This window comes from Pollachius pollachius (assembly GCF_949987615.1).
Source record: "Pollachius pollachius genome assembly, chromosome: 1".
Classification (NCBI taxonomy): domain Eukaryota; kingdom Metazoa; phylum Chordata; class Actinopteri; order Gadiformes; family Gadidae; genus Pollachius; species Pollachius pollachius.
In genome coordinates, this window is record NC_136934.1 from 43799620 (window position 1) to 43825846 (window position 26227).

General features: G+C 45.3%; 2 protein-coding genes across 3 annotated transcripts; both read right to left on the reverse strand.

Moving 5' to 3' along the window:
• Positions 1-3629: 3629 nt before the first annotated feature.
• phldb3 (pleckstrin homology-like domain, family B, member 3) lies at positions 3630-19706 on the reverse strand. The gene is made up of 15 exons (XM_079751783.1): positions 19038-19706; positions 16604-16749; positions 15719-15829; positions 15140-15259; positions 14104-14226; positions 12969-13148; positions 12248-12358; positions 11968-12069; positions 11766-11865; positions 11320-11467; positions 9724-9811; positions 8963-9178; positions 8635-8842; positions 4808-4890; positions 3630-4312 (listed from the first exon to the last, which is right to left on the reverse strand). Exons 2-15 carry the CDS (start codon positions 16745-16747, stop codon positions 4178-4180), a joined length of 1869 nt encoding a protein of 622 aa, XP_079607909.1. The 5' UTR covers positions 16748-16749; positions 19038-19706; the 3' UTR covers positions 3630-4177.
• Positions 19707-20366: 660 nt separating this feature from the next.
• Positions 20367-26000, reverse strand: ethe1 (ETHE1 persulfide dioxygenase). Of its 2 annotated transcripts, none has more exons than XM_079746052.1 (7): positions 25344-26000; positions 23499-23643; positions 22977-23125; positions 22325-22454; positions 21886-21975; positions 21107-21223; positions 20367-20603 (listed from the first exon to the last, which is right to left on the reverse strand). In XM_079746052.1, the coding sequence occupies exons 1-7, from the start codon at positions 25551-25553 to the stop codon at positions 20557-20559; spliced, it is 888 nt and encodes a 295-aa protein (XP_079602178.1). In that variant the 5' UTR covers positions 25554-26000; the 3' UTR covers positions 20367-20556. The 2 variants fall into 2 exon arrangements, with proteins under 2 accessions (XP_079602178.1, XP_079602179.1); XM_079746053.1 differs by having other exon boundaries at positions 25339-25518.
• Between the last annotated feature and the right edge of the window lie 227 nt (positions 26001-26227).

Consider the following 26227-nt stretch of genomic DNA (forward strand, 5'->3'; position numbering starts at 1 on the left):
AAGGGTCATGTTTTTTTACCAGCTGTACCAGAGGGACAAAGGAGATGAGGCGGCAAGTTCTCATTGTTGCACATTTGTTTTGTTTGCTTGTAAAACTGGAAAATAAATCTTGAGAAACTCAAAATCCCGACTAGACAGTTGACTCTTTGCCCACACTGCGGAAGACTCGTCCCCCTGGTGCCTCATTGGCTAATTTTGATTACCTTGCTTAGTTGGATTTCTTTATATTCCAGTTATTGTTTTATTGAGGACAAATCGCCACTACAATTACTAATGTATACACTGTTAAAGCTGTTCATACTGTTCACTGCTAGTACTGTTGATATTGACCTCTATTCATTTTGATAATAATGTTAACACTGTTTATGCGGCTCTCTGTTGACACGTTCCTCTGTTAAAGGTTTCCTCATGAAAATCTCCCTTTATGAGGTTTCTTTACATAAATATGAGTTCCCCTAGCCTGCCTATGGTGCCCCAGTGGCTAAAACTTGCATTCGGTGTAAAACGAGCACTAGGTGTTCTGCTTGCCTTTGAAAAAACTAAGGCTCAAGCGCGCTGATTTGGAATGTGGTCCCATATGTCGTCCTAAAGGATCTAAGCTCCTCCCCTTTCTCTGCCTTGCCCGCCCAGAGAATTTGGCCCGCCAATGAGACATGACCGTGCGAGCGCCACATGTGTGTGTGTGATTACACACACTGTAACACAAGTGTTTGCTGTTGGTGTTATGGCGCATAACACGTCGGTTCTTTGACGTCTCTTGTATTTCCACAACAAGACTGTAGTTGGGGTTATCTCAGCCATGGTTGAGAAGGAGTTGGGGGAAAGGAACTTTGGCTTTGACTCCCTGAAGTACATGAACTGCGACATGCTGCCTGCCACCGGTTGCTGCGAGGCACCACTGCCGCGAAGCACCACCGCCTGGCAGCCAGCAGCAGGCAGCGCGCGGTTCGGTCTACTTCAGATTGATGTGGAAGTGGAAGAACCAGAGATGTCGGAGAACCTGACGAAGTCGTTTTTGATTCATAATATCGTCTGGAGGCGCACACAGCTTTTGGCCGTGATCATATGTATTATATGATATAGATATCTGTGTATTATATGATATTATTTAGATATAGAGCTCCAAGACTGTAACGCAAGTGTTGCACACTTCGTTGTTATTTAGATAACCTTTCTGCTGTTGGTGTTATGGCGCATAACACGTCGGGCTCTCGTCTCTGGTATTTCCAAAACGAGGCTCATAGTGGGGGTTATCTCAGCCATGGTTGAGAATGAATTGGGGGAAAGGAACTTTGGCTTTGACTCCCTGAAGTACAAATGTCTCCCGCTTGAGCCCCGCTTCCCGCTGCCGAGGGACCACCGCCTCGGCGCTGCAGGAGGCGGTGGTGCCTAAGAGCTGACTGCTGCCGAGGCGGTGGTCCCTCGGCAGCGAGGCTCCGGCGGGAGACAACCGCGGGCAACTATCCCTTTCCCCTCCATGTCGTGGTTCAGTCTACCTCAGATTGATGTGGACGTGGAAGAACCAGAGACGTCGGAAACCCAACGCGGTCGTTTGAGATTCATAATATCGTCTGGTGGCTCACACAGCTTTTCGCCGTGATAATATATATTATATGATATAGATATCTATGTATAATATATTATTTAGATATAGAGCTCCAGGACTCCCATGTGTTCTAGAATATTTACAGAACACGGCTAAAGGCTGTGTGCACCTCGCCATTGCGATGCATCCACTGTAAACAGAGTGCATGGTACCGTGGCTGCAAGCTGCTCAGGGCCACACCCCCACCCTCCTCCTTGACCCGCCTCTCTCCTCCTCATTTGCATTAAAGCTGCAGACACCGAAACGGCGCATTTGGGGAAAGCTCAATGTGCGACTGGCTTGTAGTGGCTGTAATTACGCACCACGGCTGAATTTTGGGAATGTCTTCAAATACTGTCTTTGGGGCCTACTAATATCTATATTAAAACATCCATAAAGTAGCATGCCATGGGACCTTTAACACTGTTGATACTATTCTGTTAATACTCTTCATTGTTGATAATGTTCTTTGTTGATACTGTTAATACTGTTGATACTGTTCTCTAGTAATACTTTCACTGTTGATACTGTTGCTAATGTTCTTTGTTGATGCTGTTGACACTGTTCTCTGTTAATAGGCCCTAGACACTAGCCACATTTAGGTCTACCAAACTACATACCAACCCCCTTTATTCTACCAAACTACTAGCCATTCCTCTATTCTATCAAACAGCACTATAACCTCCCGTTTTAACTAATCACTGTTTACCTTTCTTACCAAATAGCCATTATTTTAAATTAACATTTTGTGTACATGGATATTTAATTTTTTACTTGCATGTTTTTGTCTTACCTTATTGCCGCTGCTTGCTAACCAAACATAATTTGTTGCATTGCTACAATGACAAATTATCTTGATCTCTGTATCTTTAATCTCAAATACACTAGCCAACCTGAGCCCCCATGACCTCCCACTGGAAGATTTCCTGTTTCCCTCCTCACCTCACAAACCCAGAGCCATGCCCCTTTCTTTGCCCATTCATTTTCCCACTCAGTTCAATCACCTCCAATTAGTCCCTGCAAATAACTCAATCACTCCCTGCCCTGCCACAGACTAACTGTGACCACACCCCTTTCCTTTGTTCAGAGATATTGAAACCCTGAGAGCTGGGCCTTAGACCTTGTGTACGTAAACTGAGAAATGTGGGTTTGTTTGTGGTCAATGGATTTTGGCTTTTTTTTACATTATGTTATCTTATAAGGCTTGTGGAAAATATGTATTATTTAACTGAATTGTGGCAATAAGTTGTGGAGCTGATTGTTGTACCCTTTGTTTGCTTCCTAGAAACCACACACACCTATCTACATACCTACGCACACATACCTACACACGCATATCATCCACCAACCTACTTCTTACATATACATACATTCCTACAGTCCTGCTCATACCTATTGGAACCTTTTGGATAATAAACCTTTGAACTTTGACTGGACAACCCTGTGTTCTCACCAACACCCCCGTTGCTCTCAAGCTAGCACCTAGACATTTCTAGAAACCTCCTTTTCACCTATATTCTACAAAACTACATAACCACCTTTATTTTATCAAACTACTAGCCACACATTATTTCTATAACACAGAATCAACCACCTTTATTCTAACAAATGACTAGTCGCACCATTTTTCCTAACAAACTACAAACTAGCCACCTTTAATCTACCAAACGACACTCATGTGTCGTTTGGTAGATTAAAGGTGCCTAGTTTGTAGACACATGACTAAAGCTAGTTCTAGCTTTAGTCTACCAAACTAAATACTAATAGTGTGGTAAATATAGTGCTGTAAAAACAAAGTGTTGCAAACGGTGTGTGAAAAGGAAGTTCTTGGTGAATTTCCTTTTCACAAACCACGGTGTCTGCACCAGGACCCGTTGCCAGAGCTCAGAAGGAAGTGATGAGAAGCTGTGAAACACTCTGCCAAATAGAGGCTTTGTAAGTGTTTAAATCGATAAACATCACCAAGAATAACATGGTGTAGTGTGGGTTTAACTGTTAAAGTATTTTGTGCCAAGTACAATTTTTTCGGGGGACATTTTCGTTTCATAACATTTTATTTGTATCAGTTTGTCATTTTTACATGCAAGATAATATTCTTTATAAGCCCCAGATAGGATGCATATCCCCAGTTACAACCTGATATAAATTTAAACCTGTCTGTTCATTTATAAAATATAGCACACAGTAACCCAATGTATTCATAGCTTTAAAAGTTGTATCCATATCACGTTCACTTTAAAATAACCAACCACGGCAGTGTAACAGCCCCCTGATTCATACGGAACAGGATTAGGGCCAACTTTTAAATCAGAATTCTGACTTTAATTTTCAGAATTCTGACTTCCTTCTCAGAATTCCGACTTTATACTCAGAGCTCCACTCAAAAATCCACCTAATCCTCCTTCGTAGATTCAATATTTGACAGAAAATAAAAAAAATACAAAATCTCTGTAGTGTTTGCCCCTCATGTAATACTTAAAGTGGCCTCCAGGGGGACACACGGGCGTTAACTGTAGAGGGGGATAGGGTCTGCTGTAGCACCTTGGTCCCTTCCCGTAACCACAGGAAGTACATCATCCATCCATAGGGGGGTCAGTAACGACTGTGCTCGTCTGTTGCCGTGACGATGACGTCCATCCAGATCCTCATGGCCTCCGGACTCAGCGCGACGAGGAAGAAGAGGCGCTCGTAGGTCTTCACGCAGAACGTGAGGCTTGGTCTGGGAGACTGACAATAAACACGTTTTATAGTAGTACTAATACACACCAATACTAGTACGTCTTAATAATAATTATAATATGTTTATTTTATAGAGCATATTTCATCAACTAAAACCATTGTGCTGGGACTGGGAGACTTATAATACACACATTATATATTAATACTAGTACTCAGAATTATACTAGTACTTCTTCTTCTTAATAATAATAATTATACAAATAATCATAATAATACGTAGTCTTCTATTCTTCTTGTATTGCTAGTAGGTTTTTCATGCATGACATCAGGCAGACCCTTTGAGACTTACTACACAGTATACTAATATGTACTATTTCTCGTACTGAAACTTATTCTAGTACCGTATAGTATATAGTATAGCAGTGTATTAGTATTATAGTAGTATGCTTACCGAGCTTGTACACAGGTGGTCGTAGAGTATATTATATAAGTATATAGTAGTAGTATCAGTAGTTTTAGTACTAGAATAAGTAGTATAATTACTGAGCTTGTGCGCAGGTGGTCGTAGTAAACTTCCTCGATTGCCTGGAAGTAGATCACACCTTTCAACTTCCTCTCGTCGTAATCTGGGAAAAACACATAACATCACACACATTTAAACACACTGACCCGTAGGCTAGTGGTCCAACCAGTAGACTAGCGGTCTAACCAGTAGACTAGTGGTCTAACCAGTAGACTGGAGACTGACCATTAGGCTAGTGGTCTAACCAGTAGTCAAGTGGTCTAACCAGTAGACTAGTGTTCTAACCAGTAGACTAGCGGTCTAACCAGTAGACTAGTGTTCTAACCAGTAGACTAGTGGTCTAACCAGTAGACTGCAGACTGACCTGTAGGCTAGTGTTCTAACCAGTAGACTAGCGGTCTAACCAGTAGACTAGTGTTCTAACCAGTAGACTAGCGGTCTAACCAGTAGACTACGGACTGACCTGTTGGCTAGCGGTTTAACCAGTAGACAAGCGGCCTGACCAGTATGCTAGTGTTCTGACCAGTAGGCTAGTGGACTGACCTGTAGGCTAGTGGTCCAACCAGTAGACTATCGGTCTAACCAGTAGACTGGAGACTGACCTGTAAGCTAGTGGTCTAACCAGTAGACTAGTGGTCTAACCAATAGACTGCGGACTGACCTGTAGGCTAGTGTTCTAACCAGTAGTCTAGTGGTCTAACTCAGGGGTTCCCAAACTTTTCAACCTGCGACCCCCAAAATAACGGTGCCAGAGACTGGCGACCCCCACTATCCCCGGATGTAACTGAAAAAATAAAATAAAATGTGCGCACAGGCAATACGCACTAGGCTTATCCAAACACGGGCTTAACGACAACACAAAAGAATAGAGCAGCCTGATATGATTTAACATATAGAAATTTACTGTTTGATAAAAAGTAGAATACCTCAGTCAAAATAATATCCATGTAACATGAGTGCACAGTATTGCTGTCATGTGCAAACTTAACTTTGAAACATTACTTTCATTTCCATTTGAACAGAAGAATATCTCAGTCAGGGTAATATCCACAAACTGTTGTAAACATATGTACATTGTTGCTGGCAACTATGTTTCAGCGTTAATCTCATCTAATGAGATGGATGCGCGCTATGCACGGAACACAGCAAGTCCATTCTCGGTTTAATTGTTGAGACGGCCGCACGGAGATCATCCTCCACATTTAGACGTGATCTGTATTTATTTTTAATATATGTCAGTGCAGAGAAAGTTTTTTCGCACAGGTATGTGGAGCCAAACGGCGTCAGTACGTCCATCGCGGCCTTGGACAGTTAGCCACAACAGACAGCTGTGGACATTCCCGCTCGACTGAAATCCAGAACTCAGCAAGCGTCTTGGAATTAAAATCTGTCTTTAAAGTGCGGTCACATGACAGCTCAATCAGTGCGTCCTCCATGCCGGCTGACAGATGACTTGCGGTGGTTACAGTGAATGGTGATTTTATCCAGTCATATTGTTCCGGAGCCGTTTCCTCAGGGAAATACTTGTCAAAGTGTTCCAGGAGGGCTTGAGGGTGGGTAGTTATAGACGTCTTCACAATGTGAACACTCAGATCATTTTCTTCCATGAATTCGTCCAGCTCATTAAACATGTCAATCCTGCCCATTTCAACTCGTGCAGTCCAGCGATCCACTTTTCTCTTGAATGCGCGGATTTGATCACTCATTGACATGATGCTTGTGTTTTCACCTTGCAATGACAGGTTAAGTCCATTCAGTCTGTCAAAAATGCAAGACAGATACGCTAGCCTTGTTAACCAGTCAGGGTCATTCAGGTGGTCAGCGAGCTGGGACCCATGCTCCATCAGAAATAAGCGCACCTCGTCCCGCAGCTTAAACAGGCGGCTGAGAACATTTCCCCGTGAAAGCCATCTGACTTCTGTGTGGAACATCAGGCCTTCATGCTGCGATCCCAGTTCGTTGCAGAGAGGGCAAACAGCCTGGTGTTGAGTGGACGTGATTTAATGTGGTTGACAATTTTTATTGCAGTCTCAAGAACACTTTTCAGCTCTGGGCTGAGCGTTTTACTCGCAAGAGCCTCTCTGTGGATAATACAGTGCGTGAATTGTATGTGCCAATTTTATGCGCCACTTGACTCTTGCTTTAAGTCCTTTCTTTTCCCCCAGCATTGCTGCAGCACCGTCTGTACACACACCGATGCATTCATCCCAAGACAGTCCCTCTTCTTTCAGTTTGTTGTCAAGTTTTGTGAAAATGTCCTCGCCTGTGCATGTTCCCTCCAGCGGGGTGCAAAATAGCAGGTCCTCGTTAAGTTTTCCATCAAAACTATATCTAACGAAAACAAGCAGCTGGGCACAGTTTGATACATCCATGGATTCGTCTAACTGTAAAGCATATTTCCCTTTCTTCACTCTGTCAATCAGCTGACTCTTTATGTCCTGGGCCATATCGGTGATGCACCGGGAAATGGTCCCGTCAGACAGCGGCACTGATTTCAGCTCACGGGCCAGTTTATGCCCATGCATTGCGCGACTCATAGCGATGGCAGCTGGTTTTATTATTGTTTCCCCGATTGTGTGTGGCTTTTTTGCCTGTGCAATTAAATATGCCACCTCATATGAAGCCCTTTGAGCTTTGGTTGGGATTGTTGTTTGGTTGATTAGGATTTTCCTCCTTTCTGCGGAAAAAATCTAGCGGTTTAGCGGCAAGAGAGGGGTGCTTAGTTTTCATGTGTCTGAGCATTTTCACGGGCTTTAGGCTCTCATGTGCAAGCACCTCTGTACACACTACATATTGGGGATGTTGTATTTCGTTGACAACGACGCATGTGAATCCATACTGTAAATATCCCTCTCGATACTTGCGACACTTGGAGGAAGGCTGATCCGACTGCTTATGGACCCCCTTATGGCGGGCACCTCTTCCCGTGCCAGAGGTCAATGGCCGAGGCGATTCTCCGCTCTCCTCTGCTACCCTCTCCGCTGGTTTCTCTGCCTCCTCCGCTGACCTCTCTGCCCTCTCCGCTAGCTTCTCTGCCCTCTCCGCTAGCTTCCCTGCCTCCTCCGCTGGCTTTTCTGCCTCCTCCGCTGACCTCTCTGCCCTCTCCGCTAGCTTCTCTGCCTCCTCCGCTGGCTTTTCTGCCTCCTCCGCTGACCTCTCTGCCCTCTCCGCTAGCTTCTCTGCCTCCTCCGCTGGCCTCTCTGCCACCTCGGCTGGCCTCTCTGCCTCCTCGGCTGGCCTCTCTGCTTCCTCCGCTGGCCTCTGTCTTTTCTTTGCTTGGTATTAACCAACGTTTCATTTTGAAAAATCATCAAAAAATCATCAATGAGCTAGTTCAGAGAAAATCTACTGGTCCGCTTTGTGATGTTTACTGTGGAGCCGTAAAGTGACCTGACACCTGCAAATGATGCTATCGTTAATCTGTCGTAATCACCTCAGGAGGAAAATCTGTAGTTTTATTTTAACTACCATGTTTCATAATTTTGACAACTATGGCTGAATTTTTCTGTATTTTATTTTTTCCAAATTTATTTTATTCTTATTTTATTTATTTTTTATTTTTTTTATTATAATTTATTTTATTATTTGATTCATGGAAATCATTCCGCGACCCACCCCTGGGCGTCGGGGTCGCGACCCCCACTTGGGAACCCCTGGTCTAACTAGTAGACTAGCGGTCTCACCAGTAGGCTAGCGGTCTAACCAGTAGGCTAGTGTTCTAACCAGTAGACTAGCGGTCTAACCAGTGGAAACGGGCCGAACTGTAGGCTGGTGGGCTGAGCTGCTTGGTGAACTAGTGGTTAGACCAGTAGGCTGGTGGTCTGACCTGTACGTCTAGTGGTCTGACCTGTGTAGTAGGCTAGTCGCCGGTGGTCCATGTCAAAGAGGAACCATCTCCTCTTCCAGGTTTTGACGCGGCCCCCCCTCTTGGTGAGGAAGCCAGCGCATCGGCGGCTGCTGATGCGTAGCCCGGGGCATCCCGGCACGCCATGACCCAGCGACTCCACGTGCACACGCAGATCAAAGTTCACAGCCAGGAAGAGGGGGACATGGCGCTGTCGAAAAAAGGAAACAGGAGAAGTTTAACTTCTTCTGGGACCTTTCCTCGCTCCTGGTGGAGACAGGTCATTCAGGGGCTAGACAGTGAACACAATAACCCATTCACTGGCACTGACCTGATCTGAAGTGATCTGGTTGGTGGGTATCTCCGGAGAGGCGGGGCTTGAGCTGGAGGGGGCAGGGCTCTGGGGGTGGGGTTTGTCTGGAGGATGAATAATGTCTGTTAATGGAGAACTATGCTCCTTCGGCCTCCTCCTCTCCGCCTGCTCCTCCTCATCCTCCTCTTCCTCCTCCTCTTCCTTGACCTCCTCAACCACCAACCGCCGCTGCACCTGGTGAAGGGCAGCAGTAAAGAATGTGTGTGTGTAAGAGAGAGAGATAGTTTGTTACAGGGCAGGGTCTTTTCACTACAATGCATGAACTGTATCTGGAAATTGTATTAACAATTCATAATTAATCTGAAAAGGAAGCAAACGTTTTTGAGAGATAAAGAATTTAAATGCAAATAACGTGCCAAAGTGCACAAAAAGCATCATTCTAAGAAAATTGTATTAGTAGGTATAGTTTTATAAAAATAGTAGTATATATCTATATATATATAGTTAAGCATAGTATAGCTTGCCTAGCAAGCTATACTATAGCACAAGACATCTGGAATCACATGCCTGGCTAATCTTACGTACGTAGTGTGCCTCACATTTAGCATAGCATATCCAGCCTAGTGTTGTGTATGTAGCCTAGTGTATCAGTCATAGCGTATATCTAGCTTAGTGTAGCACGCCTAGCCTAGTGCTGCATACCCAATCTAACGTTGCGTGTATGGCTTAGCCTGCCTAACCTAGCGTGCGTTTTGGGGGGCTCTACGCTCCAGGCTCACCCTCTCCCTGAGCAGCCTCTCCCTCTCAGCCCTGGCAGCCTGCAGCCTCCTCTCCATCTCCAGCAGGTCGCCCAGCCCCGGGGACGGACTGCAGCAACAGGGGAACACAGGCTTTAGTTAGTAATGACAGGGTGTAGAGGGTTAAAGCAGGGTATAGAAGGGTATAACAGGGTATAACAGGGTATAGAGGGGTATAACAGGGTATAGAGGGGTATAACATGGTATAACAGGGTATAGAGGGATATAGCACGGTATAACAGGGTGCAGAGGGGTATAACAGGGTACAGAGGGGTATAACAGGGTACACAGTGGTATAACAGGGTATAGAGGGGTATAGAGGAGTATCACAGGGTACAGAGGGGTATAACAGGGTACAGAGGAGTATAACAGGGTCCAGAGGGGTATAACAGGGTACAGAGGGGTATAACAGGGTACAGAGTTGTATAACAGGGTATAGAGGGGTATAGAGGAGTATCACAGGGTACAGAGGGGTATAACAGGGTACAGAGGAGTATAACAGGGTCCAGAGGGGTATAACAGTTTATAGAGGGGTATAACAGGGTACAGAAGGGTATAACAGGGTACAGAGGGGTATAACAGGGTACAGAGGGGTATAACAGGGTATAGAGGGATATAGAGGAGTATCACAGGGTACAGATGGGTATAACAGGGTACAGAGGAGTATAACAGGGTCCAGAGGGGTATAACAGTTTATAGAGGGGTATAACAGGGTACAGAGGGGTATAACAGGGTACAGAGGGGTATAACAGGGTACAGAGGGGTATAACAGGGTACAGAGGGGTATAACAGGGTACAGAGGGGTATAACAGGGTATAGAGGGGTATAACAGGGTACAGAGGGGTATAACATGGTACAGAGGGGTATAGAGGAGTATCACAGGGTACAGAGGGGTATAACAGGGTACAGAGGGGTATAACAGGGTACAGAGGAGTATAACAGTGTCCAGAGGGGTATAACAGTTTATAGAGGGGTATAACAGGGTACAGAGGGGTATAACAGGGTACAGAGGGGTATAACAGGGTACAGAGGGGTATAACCGGGTATAGAGGGTTATAACAGGGTACAGAGGGGTATAACAGGGTACAAAGGGGTATAACAGGGTACAGAGGGGTATAACAGGGTACAGAGGGGTAAAACAGGGTGTAGAGGGGTATAACAGGGTATAGAGAGGTAAAACAGGGTACAGAGGGGTATAGAGAGGGGTATAACATGGTATAACAGGGTATAGAGGGGTATAACAGGGTATGGTGTAACTGGGTTCAGCAGGGTAAACAGGGTATAGCAGGGTATAACAGGGTACAGAGTGGTGTAACAGGGTATTGAAGGTATAGAGGAGTATGACAGTATTTAACAGGCCTTATGGCTGTGGTTTATTAATAACAGGGTCAAGTAAGGGAATAATCATGATAGTTGGATGGAGAAAACAATATATATAATATATATATATATATATATATTAGTTTTCTCCATCTAATAGGGAACCATGAAAGAATATTGTTTAATATATTAATACATATTAGTGCTCTCAGTCTGATGGGTCCCTACCCATGTGATTGGAGGATAGGAATACCTGACCTTGCTATAGGGCTACTGCTGTTAGCGGTTAGCACGCCGACACTCCGGCTGCTGAATGAGGACCTCTGAGAGACACGATGGCCCTTGGTGAGTCTCAGGGAAGAGGAGATGAAGCCGGGACTTTGGTCTGGACGAGAGCGAATAAATCCTGGGAGTGGGGGTGGGAGAGACAGAGTGAGATCATAAAAACAGTGTTCTCCTCTTCAAACGTATTCATTTAAACTGAGGAAATAGGAAGGCATGTAGACATTTGAGATCCTCTGGCGCAGACCAAAGACGAAATTCAGCCATGCCCAACTATGGTAGTAGCCCTTCCCAAAAATGGTTTGAACCACTCCCAAACATGGTTTTAGCCCAACACACGAGACACATTAAAACAGCATACAAGATGACAACAGTCACCATGACAACTGTAACATTGTCATCCTTGAGGACCATTTAAGCACCTTGAGCTGAGAGAGGCCTCTCATTGTGATGTTTTTCATGGAGATGGTTGCCGTGGGGATGTCGCCTCCGTGGTAAACTGGAGAACTCCTGACAAGGTTCCTATGGAGGGGAACATAGTACACCTGTCAATCACAAGCGGTTTCCATGACCACCCATTTATCTGCCAAGCACAAGCGGTTTCCGAGGCAATCCGTCAACTACCTTGGTTGGTTTGTTGTTGGCCACGGGGGACAGGGATATCATGCAGGGGGCGGAGCCAGTGATATTCGACCAATCAGCAAGCGGCTTCTTCTCTTTAAGCATCTGAAAATAATAAATAAACAAAACAAAAACAACTAAATAAAACGTCCAATATTTATTCTGTTAAGAATTTACCTTCAGACAGACCAAAACACAAAGAGATAGATAGAAAGACGCACAGACTGATAGGCAGGCAGACAGGCAGGCTGACAGACAGGCAGACCAACAGACAAACAGGCACCATCTGGGTTGTGTGAAGCAGGTCTCTCTTCTCTCTTCTCAGGGCGTTTAGTTCCCTCTCTTTCTCTCGCTCCACCTCCTTCAACTGCCTCTCCAGATGATGGACGCGCTCCTGATGTCAATACATTATATCATATTAATATACATAATATATCCACTCATGCCATACCTTCATGTCCCAACTAGTAACCGGCCATTATGATCTAACACACATCTTGTATATACATTAAGAGGCTTAACTAAATATAAAATCATCAAAATATATCCACATTGAGCCGTCCATAATAGTGAACTCTGCAACCTCAGAAAGTTGAGCTGCAGGGGGCAATCTTGTCCACTAGGGGGCAGCTGACTGTAATGAGACTAACTCTGCCCCTCTGACTCTCCCTCTGTCCTTTTGTTGGCTGACTGGAGGTCAGGTGACTGTACAGCAGGTCATGTGATATGGGGTGTAATCCAAGTTCTTTTTAGGGAGGATATGGTAGGAGGGAGAGAGAGCAAGGAAAACATTGAGATAGAGGAGGAAGGCATATACACATCTTGACTGGACTGCGTGCGTGCGCGCGTGCGTGTCACTACATTAAGGGGCATGCGCATAGGAACCTTTAATGACTAGACCTGTCTCTAGTCACTGTCTAACCCCTTCCTGTCTCTGTAACTACTGTCCAGGCCCTACCTGTCTCTCTAACCCTATTAGCCGTGTACACCGGGTGTGACGGTACCTGTCCATAGCTAATCGCCTGCTGCTGCTGGACGGACAGATCTCCTCCCGCCTCCTCCTCCTCCTCATCTGCCTCCTCTTCCTCCACTTCCTCCTCCTCCTCCAACCTGCTCTCGCTCTCCAGGATGCTGAACTCCCAGTCCTCGAACGCCCGAACCGCCGCCTCCATCGCTTCCTTCTCCTGCAGAGTCAAAGGTCGGAATGAATATCTGATGTGGAGAGGTGTGTTTGTGTCAGGTACATTTTATTTTACTTTTTAGTTCTAGTTTGTGTGTGTGCGTGTGCGTGTATGGTGTGTGTACCAGTCAGACCTGTAGTGTGAGAATTGTAACTGTAGTTTAGAGAGTAGTCAATAGAGACGTCTGAACCTGCACATCTACATGCCCTACAGAGTGACGGCAGCTGATCTGATAGGCCGATTGGTGTTGGGGTTCTGATCTGATTGGGCAATCGCTGATAAATGGTACTATTCATCCCTGAGGGAAATTCTGTTGTAACAGCAGCAGACATTATGCAATAATGTGGAGACGCAGGCAAGCTACGGTGGCCTGTACTGGCTGGTTAGGTGACGGTAGGTACTTCCAATATGATGTCATCTTCTACCACATCAGCGAGTAGCAAAGTGTCCATTGATGAGGCTCCTTGATAGATTTATAATTTTTATTTTGTTATTTAGTCTCGAAAACTATAAGCAATAGCTTACAAGGAAGACAGCAATTAGGATTGAAAATGGTTCTTCATTGAGGTAGTGTTTATTTGCTAACATGAGCTGCTTTGCATGGTTATACAAATAAACAATGCGTCCTCTCCAGAGCAGTTTGTCTGTTCTGGGCTACTGTACTCCATGGAAATGGACCGACTCCTTGTGTCGATATGAGGGGCCTATTCCAAGGAAACGAAAACACAACAATTCTTATTTTCCTTGGATTATATACACATTTTAACATGCTTTATTTATTGACTTTATATAACTATATATTATATTCCATTTCTGCCAAGTCCGTTAGACTAGATACGGTCACACACTTCACCTTTAAGGGGTTACGGTCAACAAGTTCAAGAAGGCCAGTGAGAGGTCTGTTGTGATTGGTGGAAATGTGTTAAGGGGCCCGTTCTGATTGGTCCATGGAGCCCACCTGCTGTAGAGTTAGCTGTTCCTTCTGACTCTCAGGCTGACCCGAAACCGCCTCCTCCTTCTCCGCCCACCTCCTCCTCAGCTCCTCCACTCGCCTCCTCTCCTCCTCCAAACGATCCCGCTCCTGGTTAGAGAGAGACGGTTAGTGAGCCTCTCTCTGTTTTCAACGTAAACAACAACAGTATACTGCTGCGGTCAGAGTAGATAAGGCCCCAGTTACCTCTCTGGTTGGAATGTTTAGCCCGAACCCTCTAACTTAGTGATTCAACAAGTCGTACCTTGTGTCTACTATAGGTGGTAGTCCTACCCTATGTCTACTAGAGGTGGTAGTCCTACCCTGTGTCTACTAGAGGTGTTAGTTCTACCCTGTGTCTACTATAGGTGGTAGTCCTACCCTGTGTCTACTAGAGGTGGTAGTCCTACCCTGTGTCTACTAGAGGTGGTAGTCCTACCCTGTGTCTACTAGAGGTGGTAGTTCTACCCTGTGTCTACTATAGGTGGTAGTCCTACCCTGTGTCTACTAGAGGTGGTAGTTCTACCCTGTGTCTACTAGAGGTGGTAGTCCTACCTTGTGTCTACTAGAGTTGGTATTCCTACCGTAGGTCTAGACCTGGTAGTCCTACCTTGAGTCTACTAGAGGTGGTAGTCGTACCTTGAGTCTACTAGAGGTGGTAGTCCTACCTTGAGTCTACTAGAGGTGGTAGTCCTACCTTGTGTCTAGTAGAGGTGGTAGTCCTGCCTAGAGCCTAGAGGTGGTAGTCCTACCTTGTGTCTACTAGAGGTGGTAGTCCTACCTTGTGTCTAGTAGAGGTGGTAATCCTACCTTGTGTCTAGTAGAGGTGGTAGTCCTGCCTAGAGCCTAGAGGTGGTAGTTCTACCTTGTGTCTAATAGAGGTGGTAGTCCTACCTTGAGCCTAGACGTGGTAGTCCTACCGTGGGTCTGGGGCTGTAAGTCCTACCTTTGGTCTAGAGGTAGTAGTTGTAACATGAGTTAAGAGGTGGTAGTCCTACCTAGAGCCTAGAGGTGGTAGTCCTACCGTGGGTCTGGGGGGGACAGAAGGCTTCTTGTGCTGCTCCTCCAGGGTATTTCGCTGTCTCTCCAGCTGCTGTCTTTCGGTCTGTAGCTCGCCCGTCAGCAAGGCAATCTCCAGCTGAAGCTGATTGGCCCACAGGCCACAGTGAAGGGAGTCATGATTGGTGGAGAGAGCAAGGGAAGGTGAGTCATGATTGGTGGAGGGGTGACTCACAGGGAACACAGCAAGCACAACATGGTTAGGGAATGAGAGGGAGTCTAAAATGCTTGTGTTGTGTTTATGCTGCATTCAGTGTTTCCCTTCCCACTGGTCCCTGTAGCTGCTAGGCCTTAATATGGTCCAGTCTGTGGACCTGTCTCTAGTCCAGTCTAACACCAGGCTCTGTTTCTGGTTCACTCTGAAACTAGGACCTGTATCTGGTTTAGTGTAAAATCATCTCCTGTATCTTTTCCAATCTGTATACCTGAATGTGGTTCCGTCTAAAACCAGGACCTGTGTCTGATTCATTCCGAAACAAGGACCAATATCTCAAATGTTCATAAGCAGTATATGGTTCAGGAATGGGTTGCTGATTGGACCAACCTGGATCCTAAGCTCCTCCTTCCGTTGGTCGATATCTGTGATTCGCTGCTGGATCAGGGAGGGGGATGGGAAGACCCTGACGGAGCCCGCCCCTGTCAGTTTAGTACGGACCTAGAGAGGAGGAGGATCCTAGGTCACTTTGAAACAGAACTAATGCTAGCACGCCCCAGAGAGATACAGAGCTAATGCTAGCTCGTCCCAGAGAGATACAGAGCTAATGCTAGCACGCCCCAGAGAGATACAGAGCTAATGCTAGCACGCCCCAGAGAGATACAGAGCTAATGCTAGCACGCCCCAGAGAGATACAGAGCTAATGCTAGCACGCCCCAGAGAGATACAGAGCCAATGCTACCACGCCCCAGAGAGATAAAGAGCTAATGCTAGCAGGACCCAGAGAGATACAGAGTTAATGCTAGCACATCCCATAGAGATACAGAGCTAATAATGGCATGTCCCAGAGATATACAAACGCCCGTTTTTTTCTAAATGCTTGCCCAACTAGAGATTGAAGACATTCTCTCAAATTTTGATGCTAAAACTGGATTAAAACAATAACTTACTGACTTGCAGAACCAAATAAATAATACTATAAATACTATTTTTGGATTTGTGCAGAGATTTGATGTAACAGAGTCAAATAATGTAAAATTGCTCGGGACAGTCATTTTCCATGTTTTAAAAATATCTTTACAAAGGTCAAAGTCTTCAACGTTTTCACCACAATTTAAACAATAATAATGTTATGCTTGTTTGCAGCACTTACACATACATTTCCCATGTTTTGACGATCATATAACATGACATAATCATAACATAACCATCCATTAACCATAACACAAAACAACATAAGTTATCACATACTCATACATCACTCATACAGCATACCTCACTCTCAGTGCTACTGCTCTCTGTGTCTGACTCCGCCCCTGAGGAGGCGGGGCTTTGTCCTCCAGCTAATCGCGTGATCCAGGGCGGCCGCGGCCCTTGTTCCCATTGGCTCCTGGTTTCGTCCAAGTTGTTTCGGGGCATTGCTGTGGAGCAGGAAGGGGGAGCTGATAAATGCTAACCAGCGCTATGCTAATCTAATCTAATCTGCTGCACGCCTCCCAGCATATGATAGTCATGTGGTGGAGAGAGAGAGAGGGGGAGGAGAGAGAAGAGGGACACAGAAAGGAGAGAAATACAGAGAGAGGTAGAGATGTATAAAGAGCGGGAGGGGGACAAAGACAGAGAGAATGTTCTGCATTGAACAATACAAACAACAGACAGACACATTATGTGTTGTTCATCTTATTCTCATTTGTACGTGCTTTGGCAATAAAAAATGTATGCGGATGTGAGAATTGTGGATGCAGGCAGAGAGAGAGGCAAAAAGAGGCAAAGAGAGAGAGAGAGAGAGAGAGAGAGAGAGAGAGAGAGCGAGAGAACTATAGAGCTATAGAAAGCAGTATAGCAACAGCCGACCACATCACCTTCATCTACAACCTGTTTCTGTGATTGCGTCACCAAAGATAGAGTGGGCGGGGTAAACATTACAACCAATCAGAGAGATAAGTGGGGCCTTATCTACAGCAGCAGTATACTGTGGCTGTTTACGTTGAAAATACACGAGAGCTGAGGCTGTCGGAACATTGTTCCTTGCATGCCACACACACACACACACACACACACACACACACACACACACACACACACACACACACACACACACACACACACACACACACACACACACACACAGCTGTGGCCATGCACAGCATTCTCTGCGTTCAGTACAGATTAGTTAAAAAACCTTTGAACTGGTATTATCTGGTTTTCAATGTTGACATAATATGAGGTCAACATAATGACCTTAAACACATACGAAATGTGTGACATAACAATTTACACAACGTGTCTGTCGTGTAAGTTTGGTGTGTGTGGTAAAACACATGTCATGTAAAACCGCTCATAAGGTTATGAAATTTGAGTGTCAAATAAATAACGTGAATAACATGGAAATTATTGCTAGTCGTTTCTGCAAAGTTATGGTTCACATTATGGAAAGATTTAAGAATAAGAGAGAGATAAGGTAGTCGGAAAATGCTAAAAATGAATTGAATGATCCTAAAATACATATTCATCAAGTATCCCATAAAGTTGCCTTGACTATCGCCTGCCAATTCCAACAGGGTACAACCTACAATGTTGAAAGATACATTTATATTCAGCACTAATAATGATTAATATCTATGACACAACAGAATGCTCAGAGTGTTCATAGTGTGTGGTAGTTTGGTCTCACAGACACACCGTAGCTGTCTTTTGGGCCCTGAAACCCAAACGTGATTAATCCAATAAACAAACAACAAATCAGGACACAGGTCATGTGGCCTGGAGCTGCCAATGGGCTGGCTGAACAGAGATAGATGGGGTGTTATACAGGAAATACAGGTGAGACTGGGTGATAAACACACCCGGGGAGGCATGGGCGTGGGCCAGGTTAGGTTAATATTGGAAAACTGCAGCATCCAAGATCCCAGTTGATTGTATTTCAAAAAATAATATTAGCTCAGTCATGTGGTGATTCGTTTGAGAGGGGGAATAAGTAACCTCCCCTATAATGCATTCAGTAAGTGTGTGTGTGTGTGTGTGTGTTGGGGGGGGGGGGGGGGTGTCTATTACACCCCCCCAGACGAACTGGAATGTTTTCACAATATGTTATTCTATTTTTCTTATATAGGAAGTTAATTGAACATTTCGGGGAGCCCAGTTGCCCCCGGACAGAGCGATCCGTCGGGACCTGGGAGTTTTCTGGGCAGGTCATGGGAACCGGTGTTCCGGTAATTACTGTCTGGGACGGAGGATCAGACGGGGATGCGTTCCTGGGACCAAAACAACGAGTCCTCCCATGGGAGCCCCCTCCCATCTCCCATCTCCTCTCCGTCTGATTAACAAACCGTAAACAAGAAGGACTGGTAGCAAACAAGACCTAAAACAAGACTTTGTAAACGGAACGGGAGGTGGTGGCCCCTGGGAGCCGACAAGGCTCCACCGCTATGACCTGGAATAAGAATATAAATACATGTGGGCTAAAGGGCAGCGAACCCCTACCATATGACTCACGAGAGGGTATATTTAATCACGGAACCAAAATAATAAACTCGAACTAGTAATAATACCACGAAGTGAAACTGGTGGGCGGTTCCACTGACTGATTTAACTCAATGCTAGTAAAAAACAACTGATAAAGTAAGTGAGTGAATGACTTGTTTGACTTATGATAAAAATACCCCAGTCCAAATAACCAATGTTTCCAATGTCAGACACAAAGTCTTACCTGGGAACGATGAAGTTCCTGAAAATTGGCGCTCGACCAGATCCCAAGTAATACAGCGAGCTCCTTTTTCACTTAGAGAAGCCTTTTCTCGTGTTCTTCTGTACGCCGCTTTCAGTATATACCGGGGGTGGTCTTCATGTCGTCCTGGTCTGATTCGGTCTCCACTACCGTCGGGGGAAAGTACCGGACCTCCGCAGGTGGCGGGGGCGTCTATTCCCGGGACGGGACGGCCCGGAGAGGCGGGTACTAAAGGTTTTTGGTGAGAGGGAAAGACTCCGGGCTGCTTGCTTTGTGTTTACCTCCGAGCTGACGGTACAATCGCTCTCTGATGTTGGATTTCTATTTTCGGGGACGTGAGTGACTTTCTCGTCATTGTTACTCTGTCGCAACCAGCCGTTGCAACGTCACGTTGCGTTGACGCCACGATCACACACACCGTAGGTTCAGAGCGAGGTCGGGATCGCTTTACTGAGTTCGATACCCGTTCAGGCACCGCGCATCTAACACGCAACAATACGCTCGAACGCTTTCAGAGGAGGGCAAGGGGCTCTGCCGCCTCATATGAGGCCATGCCATGCCTGTGGTTTCCTGCTGTCAGGTAGGCTAAAGGCATATATTATGAAGCTGATTCATCCATTTCCAGCTCGAGACAACAACTCGCAACTGCTGTTCCGGTTTCACGACGCTTGCTGGCGACGCCCCCTTCGCCAGAGCAGAATGCCGTCCGTCAGCGCAGGTGAGGTTGCGCAATTGGCCTACCTGTTGACGAGATGATGACAGCTAGGCTGACGCGACGCCAGGTGAAGCCTCCAATAAACTCCCTTCCGACTTCATGTTTCGCATAGTGCCCACATGAGGACTCCCTCATGCCGTGATGATTGATTTGTGAAAACATTCGAGGAGTCGAGTATGGTAAAAACAGTGACAGGAGCCAACTCTTTGTCTGGAGAAACCGGTCTTCCACCACGAGGAGTCTGGGGAGGGGGGCATAATAAAGTTATCCATTCTGTAGTGTTCAAGTGCCCATAGTGTTGAAGCAGTATCCAGCGGCCAATACTGTAGTGTTTAATATTCAGGGAGCACATTATGGCTGTGATGGAAACCTGCCTCTTGGTAACTCTGATGGCAAATTAATGTAATTCATGTGCTATGCAAAACATCCTAGCTAGCGTGTGTGTTGGGGGGGTGCAGACTAAAGGAGTCACTTGTATTCCTGAATAGCAACATGGAGAGAACATTCGGCTTGAAACAATCCTCTCCACGACTTCCACCGCAATAATGCACACGCACACACAGATTTAGTTTAATTATTTGATGATTGTGGTATTTATTTACACATTTCTACACACCGCAGGGTTGGCGAATATTGTTATTGTATTGTCATGATTTCCTCTTTCCCGCAAAGGTTACATATTTTATAACATGGAATTATGAGAAGACGTTTCACAATCATTAACACACATGTTCATTAATATCAAAGTCACATTCAAATAAAAAGCAACTGCTGCTGGAGATGCGGTCAGACGTCATGGAGCCCACAAACCAGATTAGCTGGAACCGCCACGTCTGGGGAGAGCAGGGGGGGGACACCAAATTATGGACATGCTCATTTGTGTGTGACACCCACCCACCCACCCACACACACACACACAATACTAATATTTGCAGAGTTTCATCTGTACAAATATCTATTTATAACCTACTCAAAATAACTCCATTTTATATTTACACACACTAGAACTTTTGTTTCACCTGTTTACTCTACTACTTATAATTATGTATTTATCACTTTATTACTGTCCAAGCAGTCAAAGGAGCAGCGAAAGTAAGCATTTCACTCCAAGTTGTACATCTACATGTATGACTTTGTATGCAACAAAAACTTGATTTGATGAACAAGCCTCTTGCGCATGCAGTTGTTACATTGTCATAAGGTCCTGGAGAGACATGTTCATTCTCAGGATCAACAGTTTTTATTCTATAGGAAAAATGTAATCCTTAGTAGGGAGGTATGGATCTTAAGAGGGAGGTATGGATCTTAAGAGGGAGGTAGGGATGGGACAGGGTACCTATCTTTGCCGGCTTTTGAAGGTTCAGATTGTTCATGATGTCTATGAACTCCTCCAGGTTCTTGGTGAGGCGAGGGTTAAACCGCCGCTCCTCCCCCACTGTCGACACCGTCTGACCTGGGGGGGGGGGAGACACAGAGCTGTGACCTACTGGAAGCCAACTGTTCCCCTGGTCACAGGTCCTGTCCCAATTGACCCACTTGTGACCTTGAGCGCGCACTTCTTAAAACCCACAATGCACCATCAATTAAATGTTCAACGCAATATAACCCAATTTTGCATACCCCTATCCATTTCATCCGATTCACACGATATAGATGGTACATGTTATTTATGCTACTGAGCTGTCAAAGGACGACATGTAACACCTTATAGTAATTAGTGTCCGAATTCCTGTACTTGTTCCCTAAATAGTTATACTAATATTATAGAGTTTAGGGAATCCGGAAAGAAGTGGAACAATTCAAACCCAGTCACAGTGAGGATACAGAGTATTACCTGAAATTACAACTTAAAAACACATCTTTTAACTACCACACATTACAATGTAATGTTTAACCATCCTCACCGATCCATCAGTTGGTCTGTATGCTTTAAAGGTTCTGTGACTTTTTTGATGTTTGATATTTTGATTTTCATTGTAAAGTCTTTCAGTCTAAATAAGAGCTAGAAAAGAGCTCTGCATCTCCCACTTTATCTTGGTGGACATCAAAGAAAACATCTAGCAAGTCAGTATTCCACGATTGAAAAAGAAAAACAAGATGATGTTGATGATGAACCTTTATAGTCGTGCGCTGGGTAGACAAGACACTGGTCCGGCAGTGTGAAGATCTTCTGGTGCACGGAGTTGTAGAGACGTTTGGCACAGCCTGAGCAAAAGGAAAAGTTTAGAGGCACGACAGCGCCGGACAACACACCAGACATCACAACACACTGCCCCCCTGTGGCCACTCTGTGACATTACAATAACAGCATTTACCAGAGACATGTGTACATTATAAAACACCTATTGAATACGGTGACCTTTTGAACCGTGGAGGTCTCTGATCGATCGGACAGAGCCTGGGTAACAAGCAGTACTGTCCTGTTCCACCCTACCATTGTATTTATTTTAGGACATAAAGTAGTAACAGTATGCCTTGGCAGTACAAAGGTGGACAGACAGAGGATAACACAAAAGATCCTCGATGCGAGTAGCAATAGCAGCATAGGGCGTACCCTGCTGGAAGTCTGTCCGTCCACAGCCTCGGATGAGCAGGCTGTCTCCGGTGAAAGCCAAGCTCTGGTCACCCAGCACCAGGGTGACACAGCCATCCGTGTGGCCTGGCGTCTCCCGGACCGTCAACACCTGCACGGACCAATGGAGATTCACACGACTTCTTGGAGAAACTCGACATCCACCCAACTAACGCACAACGCCTGCAGGTACCAACAGAGAATATGATAGGATACATTTATTGTTTTTTGTTCCTCTTGGGGGAGATCTATCTGACGCATATGAGTAAACTCTAGAAGCTGTGGCAGCCACTGGTCAACACCCGGGTACCAACTCCATGTCTACGGCCAGCTTCTGACAGTGGCAGAAGGTTAATGCATGTCTTTCAATGTGGGAGGAAACCCAGGTGAACACATGGAGAATCAGAACTTGAAGTGAGTTTGTACTATGAGTTATAAAAGCTGTGAAAGGCTACAAAGAACAAAGAAACCAAACGTCCCTGCTGGGTTTTAACGAAGCTGGGGCCACAGTGCCCTCCCAGTCACACTACCCCTCAGATAAACTAAACTAACCTCAGTACTTAAGCATTGAGTGTGTGAACTGAGCAGACTTCTAGCAGTGTCGGAGCGTGTCGGCGGAGGCCCGGTTCCTCACGTGTCTGCCGAAGGGGATGGTGTCTCCCTCCACCAGCAGGAGGTCAGCGGACGCCCCGCTGAGCCTCGAGATGGCACTCTGGAGCCCCGTCACCCGGCGCTTCAGCTGCCCACTGCCCGTGATGTGGTCCGCATGGCAGTGGGTGTTCACTGTGGAGAACGCACACATTCATACATACACACATTAACTCCCTCACACTGATCTTTACTGTTAGTCTTTAGTACTTGCCATCTCTAACCTGAGTCCTATCTGCTATCTACCGGTTATCTTCAGCATCAGCCCTGATTGCAGTCTACCTGCTTTCCCATAAGCCCTACCTGCCATCTTTAGGGTTAGCCTCACCTGCCATCTTTAGCGTTAGCCCTTCTGTCCACATTTGTGTTAGCAATACATGCTGTCGTTAGAACCTCCTCCCATCTATAGAATAATTAACATTTTCAGTGTTATCCCTATCCGTTAGGTTTAGGGTTAGCCCTAAATGCCAACGTTAGCCTGACCCGCTAGCTTAAGCGGTAACCCTACCTGCTATCTTAAGCGTTAGCCCCAGCTGGTTGACTAGCATCAGGTCACGCTCCACTGTCTCCAAGACGGGGTCAATGATTACGGCCTCTGCACTTTCAGAGTCCGCCAGCAGGTAAGTGTAGGTACTGCTGCTGGACTCATAGAGCTACACACACACACACACACACACACACACACACACACACACACACACACACACACACACACACACACACACACACACACACACACACACACACACACACACACACACACACACACACACACACACACACACACACAAAGTTAGAGATGGTTCATTTAAGGTATGGGTGGAATGTTGTGCTAGGTTATTTGAGGGTGATTCCATGTTACGTCAATCGTCTCGTACTCAAATGTGTGTGCATGTGTGCATCAAGATGAAGTTGTTGGTTTCTAGTTCAGCGTCAACTGAAGCAAACCCACCATTTATTGGTGTAAACAGACTACTCTCAGGTACGCAGGGGCAGAGAGTAACCAGATGGCAGGCACGGTCATACCTGCGCCACGCCCATGAAGGCATCCAGGGAAAAGTCATTTGAGCCTTTTCAACCAGTTCTCAGTCTCTCAGAGCAACGCTCCGGTGATAAGCATTTTTTTATATCTGCGTAACAACTGATTTGTTGAAAACACAACATCCAGAGTGGGCTTGTCTCACTGTGGGAAGAAAGTGGTAAAAAGTCTGGGTCTAGGAGACTGGTACACGAGGCCGTACATGCAGCCTGTTGAGACGGTGGACAATCTTCACTGGTGCCTTTAGGGAACAGCCAATAGATCAGTGGACTGCGCGGCCTTGGCAAGGCCATGCCGGAGTGTGCGCCACACCCAGGAAACAAAGCATGAGGCATGCTCATCGTCTAGTGGAAGAGCCGCCGGACAGTTGCAGCAGAGGCCGTGACTTCCTTACATTTCTCCATCGTAGATGGTTGAAATAGTAGTTTGGAGAGCCAAATACTTAGTTTGACATTGGTTTGAGGTTTGTTGGTTTTTCCTCTACCGACAGTTAGAGGAAAATATTTTAAAACAATATTTTAAAACAATGTAAATTATATTAAAGAATTATCTGTGCCTCTTAAGACCTTACATCCATGTTTTTTTATTAAAGTACTTAGTAGGAAGCCTGAAATTGACCACACACCTTCATGAGTTCTATGGTGAATGAGCCATGTTTAGAGGTCGCTGACTTTGTTGTTCTGTCCGCAACATCTCACACCATAACCTCTGCAGGAACAAAACAATTCTAACATAATCTGGATACATAATCAGATTTTGTTCCCGATACTCCGGTAAATTGAGAGGATTCTAACGGGTTTATCCTACAGTAACAGCCTAAATCAACTACCACAATCTAGGCTAATTACAACTTTTTTTGCCACGTTCGCACGAGAAACACTGTGGCAGTTACAAACCCAACATTGTTTCCCCATAATGTCAAAACCCACACTTTCACACCATCACAAAATAGTATTACAGTTGTTTTGCTCCAGAATGGGCGGCGGTCATTGTCGTGTGATTGATGTGCACGCCCTGTTCTTTAAGATCGGTGAATTGATCAATAAAGCCAGATATTGTTTTATAACCGGTGAAGTTTTATCTTGCGTTTAACGTCTTCAGATGCTCCGTTTCCTCCAAAAATAAACCATCAACCAACATTGATCAATACGAAAAAATACTGGGTAGCTTTGAAATTAAGTATAAACGAATTAAACTCATCTACTAACACTAAACAATGAAGTCGGTTTAAACGGTTTTACAAATGACACATTGTGGAAAGCACAGGTTATAGTATTGTCGACGAAATATATTTATTTAGAATAATCACCTCACCTGTCTGAAGACGAGTCCTTCTCTCAGCGCCATCCTTGAGCATAATGTTCTGCAGCTGACCGTACCGGGGAGGGATCTGCGGTATTCCCCGGGTCGAGGGAGCCCTCTGCGGTTAAGAGCACAAGTAGAGACCCAGGCTGACGCTCGCTGGCGGAGCAGGAAGGCCAGTACCTGTCCGGCAGGTTTTACGCTCCGCATAACAGAACTCATTGATAATTATGCTAAAATCAAATATATATGCAGTTCTTTAACTTTACTCTAAAGACGATACTGGCCTGGATGAGTATATCCCCGTGGTAACAACCAGTGAGTCAACACGACCGAAACGAGCCTAGCTTTATAACATGGCGAGTGTATATTGTCTATGTCTAATGATTAACTAAGTGTATCAAAGTTATTGTTCATCCATCTATAGAGGCAGCGGGGACCGAAGAGGAAGACTTTCCTAGCCTTGAATGAACTCCGGAAGAAACCTTATGAGACGTGTTTTCGTCACGGGTAATTCATTGTCCAAAACAAATATGATAGGTCGTCGGTACTTCTGGTTTACGGCCTAGGCTAAAGTTTGGAAGTTTGAATGCTCCGATGTGATCCAGACATAAAAAAGTACAAAGCAGCTTGCTGTTGTAATCCAATGTGTACGTGACTGCAAGCATGCGTCTCGGTCTGTTTGAGTTGGCCCCTCCTCATTTGTATTCGTCTGAGAAAGATTCAACAAAAACGATGGGTCTTTTGTATATTGCCTAAACAATAAATTATATTTCGTACACTTCAAAAATAAAAACCTTTTTGGATAAAACGTGACAATTTAAATAAGCTTTTAGATAAAACATGAACATTAAATTAAGCTTTTAGATCTTTCTCAGAAATGTTTGTTATCTCAA